We start from the raw sequence: 10,294 nt of genomic DNA on the forward strand, positions 1-10,294 counted from the left end.
TGAACGAGCGGCTCTGAATGAGACCCAGTGTTCAGTATTGTTGTAAGCTCAGGTATTTAGTATGCTCTGGTGCATGGGAATGTCTCTCAAAATATCAATGAGTGTTTTAATTATCTGTTCACAAAACTCATTGCATTGTGTATGAAAGGTTGTTGCCCTCATTTTCTTATAAAAATACGAAGTGCACATCTCAGTGAGCAACTGGGATTCAAAGGTGCCTCTACTGTCACTCAAGATCTGCTCAGGACCTATAAAGTCATACAAACTCTCTCCAGAAGAATTCAAATGTTGTTTTGTCAAACCCTCCCCCCAGTATAGCCGCTGCAAACTTGGTATACAGTAGTGGCCAATAATAGAGCATGCAGATATCGGCTGGTCTTCTGCTTCACATGACTGTGGTTGCTGTACAGATTGGAGGGATTTTCAAAATCAGCCTGGAACAATAAGGATGCTTTTATCAGGAAGATCTCGGTTGATCAAACTCAATCCATAATACTGGAGCATTCTTAAGCTGACCATTTCCTGGTATCCCACACAATAACTTATCCAAGAGAGTTAAGACTTTCACAGACTGCTGCAAAAATCTTCTGTAATATCCCACAAATCCAAGGAATCTTTGGACATGTTTACCTGTCTTTGGGTTAATTCTGTATGGCCCTTATAACAAAAAGTATCCTACTTACTTGTACTGGACCTTAAGTGTCAGATGGTGGCATTTTGATTGCTTCTTTTTCAGGCTATACTTGAAGCTGCTGGAAGAACTCTACAAGATGTTTTAGATGGTCTTCCTAAAGACTATAATGTCATCAAAATACAGCAGTACTATCTCAAAGTTTAAATAAGCTAAGGCAATTTTCCAGTACTTCTTGTAAGGTAATGGCAGCATTACACAGCCCAAATGCTTTTCTATCAAACTCAAATAGTCCCTTCAGGGTGTGTTCATGAGCCATGGAGATTTGCCAGTTGCCACTGGTAAAATTCAACATGGTGAAGATTTTATGATTTTCAACATGGTCACAGAAATTATAGTCTGCTATCTTTTTCCTCACTAGGACTATTGGAGCAGCCCAAGGACTATGACTGTGAACCCTTAACTTCTTGTTAAGCCTGGGGTATGATTTGTAGGATATAGTTCCGCAACCGCCTTGAGTGCTGGTATCACCTTGGCTAGATGCAGCCATGTAACAGCTTGAACAGCCGATATGAAGAGTGGCTGTGGCCTGTGGGCCAGTAGATGAGATGCGTCCTTTGGGCCAGTAGTAGCCTTGAGGGCTGGAAATTACTTGGCTGGCTGTAGCCTGTGGGCCAGTAGACGAGATGCGGCCTTTGGGCCGGTAGCAGCCTCTGGGCTGTGTGGCAGCCTTGAGGGCTGATAAACTTGGCCAGTAGCGGACTTTGGACCATAGGGTATGGTGTGGCCTTTGGGCCGTGCAGCAACCTTGAGGGCTGAATAAGCTTGGCAAGATGTGGCAGATGAAGATCTGTGCAATAATAAAGTCACTGGCACACTGAATAAGCTGGAGTGTGGCCTGTGCCGCTGGGTTGACACAAGCAGCTGACGCAGTAGTGCGGTCTGTACCGCTGGGTTGACACAAGCAGCTGTTGCTCTAGTGCTGGTAATAATAATAACCTGCAGATCCTAACACTTCTTTAGTCATTTGTCTGACGGCCTAGTGCAGAGATGATAATAAAGGTTGATGCCTTTCCCTGATGGTAGGAGTCGTTCCTGTCAGGATATGGTGGTGCATCTCATTCACTCTCCTGAAGTTCGGGGTGTGCTGACTAAATATCTTTGCGTCTTTATTAACCTTTTAAAGAGCTCCTAGATTCTGCAGCACTATCTCCAATTTGAATCTTCCTGCACCAGAAGGTTTCTGGCTGCTGGTCAGAATGGACATTGGACCTGATTCAGAGACACTCGTAAGCGGCAGTACGCTCGTTCCGAGCGATGTTCGCCCATCTGCGCATGCGTACAGTTTTTAATACGCATGCGCGAACCAGTCAGTGCGGCTGAAAATCGTTTGTTCGCTATATAGCGAAGGCCTGCTATTTTGAGTGATAGAATGAGGCGTATGTGGGTGGTAACAGGGGAAGGTGCTTGAAAACGGGGAGTGGAGATCAGAACGCAGGCGTGCTTAAAGGCCAAAGCGGGCGTTTTATGGGTGTGCATAATTAAAACAGGAGCGTCATTGACCACGTCACTTGGTTGTTTTATAGTCAGAACTGCTCACAATATAGTGGTAGGAAAACAACCACAAGAATAGCGAGCAGTTCATACGCTGTTCGATGTACTCGATTAATCTATTAAATAGCGGACATGACGTATGATGCGAGTGGCCAGGGGGCGTTTTTATCAAATAAACGTCCGCATGTTTTGTTCGCTCGTTCAGACATGGAGGCGGCAACAGACCACAAGGAGCGAACGGTTCATTTTAATAGCCACCCCCTTTTTCTGAACGAGCGAGCGCTAATTGCGTCCGGCTCTGAATCAGGCCCATTTGCTGTCAGGCTTTGCAGGGTTGCTCTGTACTCTAAGGGGTACATTTACTAAAGTGAGAGTTTTTAGAAGTGAGTTTAAAAAGAGATGTTGCCCATAGCAACCAATCAGATTCTACTTAACATTTAACTAGCACCTTCTAGAAGATAATAGCTAGAATCTGATTACTTGCTATGGGCAACATCTCTTCTAAAACCCTCTTCTAGAAACACTAACTTTAGTAAATTTACCCCTTTGTCAGCTACATCTTGGAAAGTTACATGAATAAGCCTCTCCACATGGTTGTTTAGATACTAGACTGGTTAGTCGTCCGGATTCAATAACCTCAACGGACTTTCCCTTTATCAACGACCAGCAGGGGCTGGCTGTCAACTTTTAGCCTGGGGGGCAAATGCATGCAGGCAGCCCTGGCAGAGGAGTATCGTGTAGCCGGGTGCCCGAAGAACATGCGTGCTCTGACGCCCCCCCCCCTTCAAATGTTCCAGGGAGGAGGCGGGTCCATATGGGTTTAATGTCAAGTAAAAACAAAGAGTTAAGGGCAGCCCCGTCGTGGTGCCCATATGCAGTGCCCCCCTTTGCCCCAGGAGAGGACCCCCTTATGCAGGCCTCCAGTAGTGTCCCCAGTAGTGATCCCCCCTATGCAGTGCCCCCAGTAGTGGTCCCCCCTGTGCAGTGCCCCTTGTGCCCCCAGTAGTAAGCCCCTAATATAGTGCCCCCAGTAGTGGTACTCCCTATGCAGTGCCCCTTAGATAATGCCCCCAGTAGCAGCCAACCCCCCATGCAGTGCCCCCAATAGTGGTAACCCTTATGCAGTGCCCCCAGTTGTAGTCTCCCCCCTATGCAGTACCCCCAGTATTGCCCTTTCTATAGAACCCCCAGCAGTGGTCCCTCAATGCAGTGCCCCCAGTGGTAGTCCCCTCCCCCCTATGTAGTGCCCCTAGTAGTAGAAGTCCCCCCCCTTGTAGTGCCCCCAGTAGTAGTCCCCCCTTGTAGTAGTAGTCCCCCCCCTTGTAGTGCCCCCAGTAGTAGTCCCCCAGTTGTAGTCCCCCCTTGAAGTGCCCCCAGTAATAATGCCCAGTAGTGGTCTCCACCTTGCAGTGCCGCCAGTAGTGGTCCCCCCTTGTAGTGCCCCCCCTGTAGCCCCCCCCCTTGTAGTGCCCCAGTAGTGGTCTCCCTCTTGTAGTGCCCCCAGTAGTAGTCCCTACCTCTTGTAGTGCCCCCAGTAGTGGTTCCCTCTTTGTAGTGCCCCCAGTAGTAGTAGTCCCCCCCTTGTAGTGCCCCCAGTAGTAGTAGTCCCCCCTTGTATTGCCTCCAGTAGTAGCAGTCCCCCCCTTGCAGTGCCTCCAGGAGTGGCTCCCCCCTTGTAGTGCCCCCAGTAGTAGTAGACCCCCCTTGTAGTGCCCCCAGTAGTAGTAGTCCCCCCCTTGTATCACCCCCAGTAGTAGTAGTCCCCCCTTGTATTGCCCCCAGTAGTAGTAGTCCCCCCCTTGCAGTGCTTCCAGTAGTGGTTTCCCCCTTGTAGTGCCCCCAGTAGTAGTAGTCCCCCCCTTGCAGTGCCCCAAGTAGTAGTAGTCCCCCCTTGTATTGCCCCCCAGTAGTAGTAGTCCCCCCCTTGTATTGCCCCCAGTAGTAGTAGTTCCCCCCTTGTAGTGCCCCCAGTAGTAGTAGTCCCCCCCTTGCAGTGCCCCAAGTAGTAGTAGTCCCCCCTTGTATTGCCCCCCAGTAGTAGTAGTCCCCCCCTTGTATTGCCCCCAGTAGTAGTAGTTCCCCCCTTGTAGTGCCCCCAGTAGTAGTAGTCCCCCCCTTGCAGTGCCCCAAGTAGTAGTAGTCCCCCCTTGTATTGCCCCCCAGTAGTAGTAGTTCCCCCCTTGTAGTGCCCCCAGTAGTAGTAGTCCCCCCCTTGTAGTGCCCCCAGTAGTAGTCCCCCCCCTTGTAGTGCCCGCAGTAGTGGTCTCCCCCTTGTAGTGCCCACCCCTCCCCCAGTAGACACACGTAATAAAAAAGAAAAAAAACACCTCAATATTCCCGCCGTCGCCATCTGCTCCTCCGTCTGTCCTTCCCGGGCCGGCCGCTCTGCATTATGGGAGAGACGTCATGACATCATGACGCCTCTCCCATTGCCCACTGCGGGAGCCAGAAGATGGAGCGGCTCCTGCAGTGGGCGCAGCAGCAGCTAATGAGAGTCTGACAGACTCTCATTGGCTGCTGATCAAAACAAACACACAGCTGTCGGTGCCGGCGGCTGTGTGTTTGTCACTTGTGTAGCGTTGACCGAACTCCGTACAGTCAGCGCTACACACGTGGTGCAGTCTGTGTCACAGAGACACAGACTGCCACGGCCCGCATGGCACTGCGGCCCGGGGGGCACATGGCACCCTGGCCCCCGGCCCAGCCTGCCACTGACGACCAGTGTGTGGGCTACCACAATTTCATCCTGCTTTGTAGTGCCAAGTGGTTCAGCCAGCGCATTGTACTTCTGGGCCAATTCTGACTTTGCACCAGACCACCGCCTCAGACTTCAGCTGTAAGGTTGTGGGTCTTGTCGGTGATGCTGACTTCATCTCCATTGAAGTCTGCATATCTTTGATGTTTCTGTGGCAGGTTGGTAGTTGAAGCGCATGTTTTTCAAGGAGAGTCAGTTTCTACAACTTTTTCTTCAATGTAGCTAATTCTTGAGGGCAGTTCTGCAGTACATTCATCCTCATAAATACTGGATGGATGGACACCTTCATTGTAAATATTTATAAAAAACACATCCCTGTTGCTGAAGCACCATCTGTACTATTCAAAGGTCAGCTTCCCAAATGTCTTGACAAAAGAGGCCATTACAAGCGAATAACTGCAGCCAAACATGAGGTGAGAACTATCTCAACTACCCAATACTGCTTCAGTTTGGGTAACTGGATGGTAGTAACTTTGGCACGGTTTCTAGCATAGTTGGAATGTCAATCTTGTGAAACAGAAAAGGAAACAGGGAGCGCTGATAGATGTCTTATATCATACTAGTATAAATTAATAACGATCACAATCCAAACTGAGTGAGGTTAGTAACTCTGGATCTTTAATACAATATTCTAAAATATTGACCAAAAATGTTCTGTTTGCTTTACTAATGCTGGGCATACACTATGTAATTATCTGTTTGCTTTACTAATGCTGGGCATACACTATGTAATTATCTGTTTGCTTTACTAATGCTGGGCATAAACTATGTAATTATCTGTTTGATATCTGTCCAATCTGGCTGGTTGGAATGAAAACCTGGTAATGTATGGGAGCAAATGACAGTCGGTCATATGGTCTTAAACACTGGAAAACGGACAAAAAAACAATTGTTGAAGTTGGTTAAATTCATGTGTTTCCACCCATACATTGCCGGATTTTCATTCCAACCAGCCAGATTGGACAGATAATTGTATAGTGTATGCCTAGCATATGCAATGGCATCTATCATATTGAACACAAACATTGAAACAATTTCAGAGTAAAAAAGAAACAATTGTTGCAGGTCAAGAAAGAAAATAAGTCAACTCCTGGGTGGAGGAAAAATATGCACATATATGTCACATACAGCTCCAGACAGGGCGGTTTCACAGCCTGCACCACTATTCATTTCACCCGCTTAGTCAATCTTGTTAATCTGGTTTTCTATGGTAGGGCATTGCTCTACGAATCTGGGCCACCATTCCTCCTGTTCTTTGTTAATAGTGCTAAGGGAAGAAATTGAATGCTCTGATGACATGCAGGCTTCTTCAACATGTCCATTCCTGTTGCAAAGCAAGCAGATGATTTACCCTTGTGAGTCAAACAGGTCTGAAGGATGTCTTCTGGAATTTCAGTATGAGTTCCCCTTGGCATCAATAAAAGGCAGCTTTTCCAGGTCATTATAGGATTCATTTACACTACTTACAGGGAACCGGAACTACCTAGTGCAGACTTGGCTGATAACACGGGACTCCATTCATTTACAATTGGTGTGGTAACTAATACATCTATATCTATCCCCACCGGATTTGTCGATACTATATACCAAAACTATTCTTTATAAAGTTACATTTTATTTTATACAAGTGCAGTAGCAGCTGACATCTATTATGTAATTCCATTGACTATTCAGACACGGCCACAGCTGCTTCTTTATTGCTACTGTGTCGGCGTGTTTATGCTAATGGCACAACCAATTCTGAGTTTACTGAGACAACCCCCTTGCAGGGGCGCTATTCCATCTCATTGCATATTTAGAGGCACCATCTGATGCAACATCAAAGCTTGCATCAGGCCTATGGCAGGTGCAGTTTCACCATCTGAACATGGCCTCCGGTGTTAGCGCTACTGCATCATTAGACACAGCCACTGTCAGCGACATGCCTGCATCTGGCTACTGTAGCTACCCCCGTTACCTTACGGGAACATCCACTGAAAATCACTCTCTGTATCCACATTTGCTCTGTCTCAGGGCCTGATTCAGCTTGGATTGCAGTTGCTGTCTGTAGGCAGGTCGTAGGCGAATATATGCAAATGCTGCATTCACAATGCCATTGCATGGCTAACATACACACGTCCGCTTCCTATGCTCACATTCATAGCACCGCCCAAACCAGGCCAAACATCGGACACATCAAAGGACATCTAACCGACACCCAGTATTGCGGCTGGTCAGACCTTACTCACAAATCGTTAACTTTCCAGGTCATGTGGAAAGCTCAGGGTAATTTATGCACGCCCATGCAACGGCGTTCAAACGCACAGGCACATCTGCGTTTCCCCGGCCACCCCCCTGCCACCACCCCCAAACGCTCTCTGCCTGTCAATCAATCTGGTAGTGCCCTGCATGGAGTCTGTGCATTCGCAATGGTGTGTTTTCGCATGCGCACTGCGATGCATATGCATGCGTAGTACGCAACAATCGATCGATAGTGTACGCATTAGCAACTGCGATCCACGCTGAATCAGGCCCTCAGAGTGGTAACCATCAGGATACATGCACAGTGTGACTCTGACGCATATGCAGACTATTGGCCCCTTGCATCCGACATCGACCAATTTCCTTATATATTTTGCGTTGTTATATCCAGCACTGCCTATTTCTCTTTCAGAACACCACCCTGACAATGTGTCTGCTGCTTTATGAGACTCTGTGGTTCCTGGCACAATTCTGTCAGCCCAATCCTGCAATCAACACAGTGATTGCAGACAGATGAGCCTTTGGACCATTATATTATTATTATCCTTTATATGGCACCACAAGTGTTTCGCTATGCCTTACAAAGTACATAAACAATTAAGTAAACAATAAACCAGTAACTTACAGTACAATACAATGCAGGACAAGGGCATGGCTTCTATGCATTGCTGCATTAGCAATCATAACACTAAAAATAAGCAGCATGGAGTCAGCACCAAGTGTTAGGAGCCCTTGTGGGAGTCACAACCCGGGCTTGATACCCCTGCCGCTGGGTCACTTACCGCTCCTGTGGCCAGCCAGCTCGCTCCCTGAACTCAGTCCGTGCATCCTCTGTAACGCAGTGAGATGCAGGCTCCATTGTTTCCAGCCTGCTAGGTCGCAGATCACATCCAGCCAGCCCCAGAGTACTGCTGTTTCGATCACCTGATCGATCCGGCCAATCAGTAGCCAGTCTGAGTCAGCCGGGACCATCTGATGCTGCTCATCCAATCCTGGCTAACCCTGGGGCAGGGGCGGATTGGTCGTTATCTTAAGTGGAGAAAATCCCGGTGGGCCGATTGGTTTGTGGGGCCACTTGTCATCTGTGGCCCCGCCCCCCAAATAGCGCCACCTGCTGACCCTGCTGTGTGCTTCAATGACAGGCAGCCTGCAGGCTGCCTATCGCAGCGAGTAAATGGCCAGCCTCTTTCGCAAGAGGCTCCCGATTTTTCGGGTAACCCCCCGAACCCCCAGAAGGGTAGGCATTTCTCCTGCATTCTGTCCACTTCCTAGTGAAGTGGGCAGAATGAGAATACCCGCGGCGATCGCGGGTCTCCGTGAAGGGGGCGGGGCTTAAGATGTGATTCTGCATTCGGGGCTTGATGACGCGATTCATTAGGCCCCGCCCCCATCAGCCCCCTGCTGCTTCTCTTACCCTGGCTTCTCCCGGGAAGAGATTCTGAAAGGTAGGTAAGTATGCATCACATGACAGGTACCTCGGAGGAAGAGTGGATCTGTGGCTGGCGGCGGCGGCAAGTCACAGGGGGGGGCGCCATAATCTGCTGCCTGCCAGTCCCAGTTGTGTCCTTTCCACTCTGTCTCCTCCCCAGTCTGTGAGGTTAAACTTTAACTCATAGCCTGGGGAGGGGACAGAGTGGAGAGGAGACAATCGGGGCTGTCTGTCTGGGAGATGCAGTGACCAGGTTCGTTCAGTGGAGACAAAAGTGGCTGAGGACAGGGCCGGCACTACCCGCTCAGCAAACTCTGTAAAGCAGGGAGGCGCCGGTCTCTAGAGGCGCTCTGCTACTGTACCTGTCCTTGCCACAGTAATGTGCCCTGTTGCTGCCGGCTGCCGCAGCCTGTCACACTGTAAGACAGGCAGCGGTGCCGGCATTCATGAAGAGCAGCTCCCACTGCCCCTCTCTGCCTTCTTACTGCTGTACCCTGCCTGTTGCTGCTGGCTGCCTGTCAAACTGTATGACTGCCAGGCAGCAGCACAGCAGCACGAAGAGCAGCGTCAGTCTCCTCCTGTGTCAGGGCCCTTCCCTTCCTCATTGCTCCTCCCCGCTGCCCTGTCAAACCAGGTGATAGACAGGCAGCAGCACCACCCCCCTCTTTCCTTCCCTGTGTCTCTGAAGACAGTGCAATCTTCAGCACCGCCCCTCTCCTCTCCCCTCCCCCTCATCTCTCCTCCCCTCTCCTTGTTCTCTCTCCTCCCCTCACAGGAGTGCACAGTGCAGTGTAATGGCGTCCAGCCGAAGAGGAGCCTATGCAGAGAGAGGAGGGACATCAAGAATAGGACTGGAGAAGATAGAGGAAGCAAACAGTTGCAGAAAAAAGGTAAGTATTTTATGATAAATGTTTATATCTATTTAATAAGGGATTATTTAATTAAGTAAATCTATTTGGATTATAGGTAATGGTAGGGGATGGGGTGGTGTACGTACATTATATGTGTAGATTTAATTTAAATATTAATTATAATATTTAATTTATTTTGTGTATTGTAGGCATTTTCACACAGTGATGACCTTCTCTCGCTGTCAGGTAAGCATAGACTTCTTTAATGTTATTTTTTTATATAATTAATGCTGTTTCCCACAGCCCGTCATCCATTGCCCGTCACCCACTGCCTCTCTCTAGAGTCACCCTGTGCCCATCTTCCACTGCTTCTCCCCAGCGTTGCCCTCTCCCTGTCACCTCTCTCTCCTGTCATCATCTCCCTGTCACCCACTGACCCTAACCATCTCATTGTCACCTCTCTCTCCTGTCACCATCTCTCCTGTCACCCACTGACTCTCCACATCTCATCGTCACCTCCCTTACCTGTCACCCACTGACTCTCACCATCTCCCTGTCACCTCTCTCTCTGGTCACCCTCTCCCTGTCACCCACTAACTCTCAACATCTCATCGTCATCTCTCTCTCTCTCCTGTCACTCTCTCCCTGTCACCCAGTGACTCTCATCCTCTCTCTCTTTTTACCCTCTTCATGTCATCCTCTACCTTTCACTGTCACCTTGTACCTCTCACTATCACCCTCTGCCTCTCCCCAGCTTCCCACTGCCCATCTCCCAATGCTTTTCCCCGGATGGCGCCCTCTCCCAGTCACCTATCTCTCCCTGTCACTAACTG

General features: G+C 49.1%; 1 protein-coding gene across 1 annotated transcript in view; it reads right to left on the reverse strand.

The window, feature by feature from the left end:
• SLC29A3 (solute carrier family 29 member 3) overlaps window positions 1-8,040 on the reverse strand; it is a 79,986-nt gene extending 71,946 nt beyond the window's left edge. The window contains exon 1 of the mRNA XM_088472221.1: window positions 7,964-8,040. Coding sequence (XP_088328347.1) covers window positions 7,964-8,009 — 46 coding nt within the window. The 5' untranslated portion in view covers window positions 8,010-8,040. The remainder of the gene's footprint in view (window positions 1-7,963) is intronic.
• Window positions 8,041-10,294: the final 2,254 nt, after the last annotated feature.

Source organism: Taudactylus pleione, unplaced genomic scaffold (genome assembly GCF_031769625.1).
Source record: "Taudactylus pleione unplaced genomic scaffold, aTauple2 ptg000121l, whole genome shotgun sequence".
Lineage (NCBI taxonomy): Eukaryota > Metazoa > Chordata > Amphibia > Anura > Myobatrachidae > Taudactylus > Taudactylus pleione.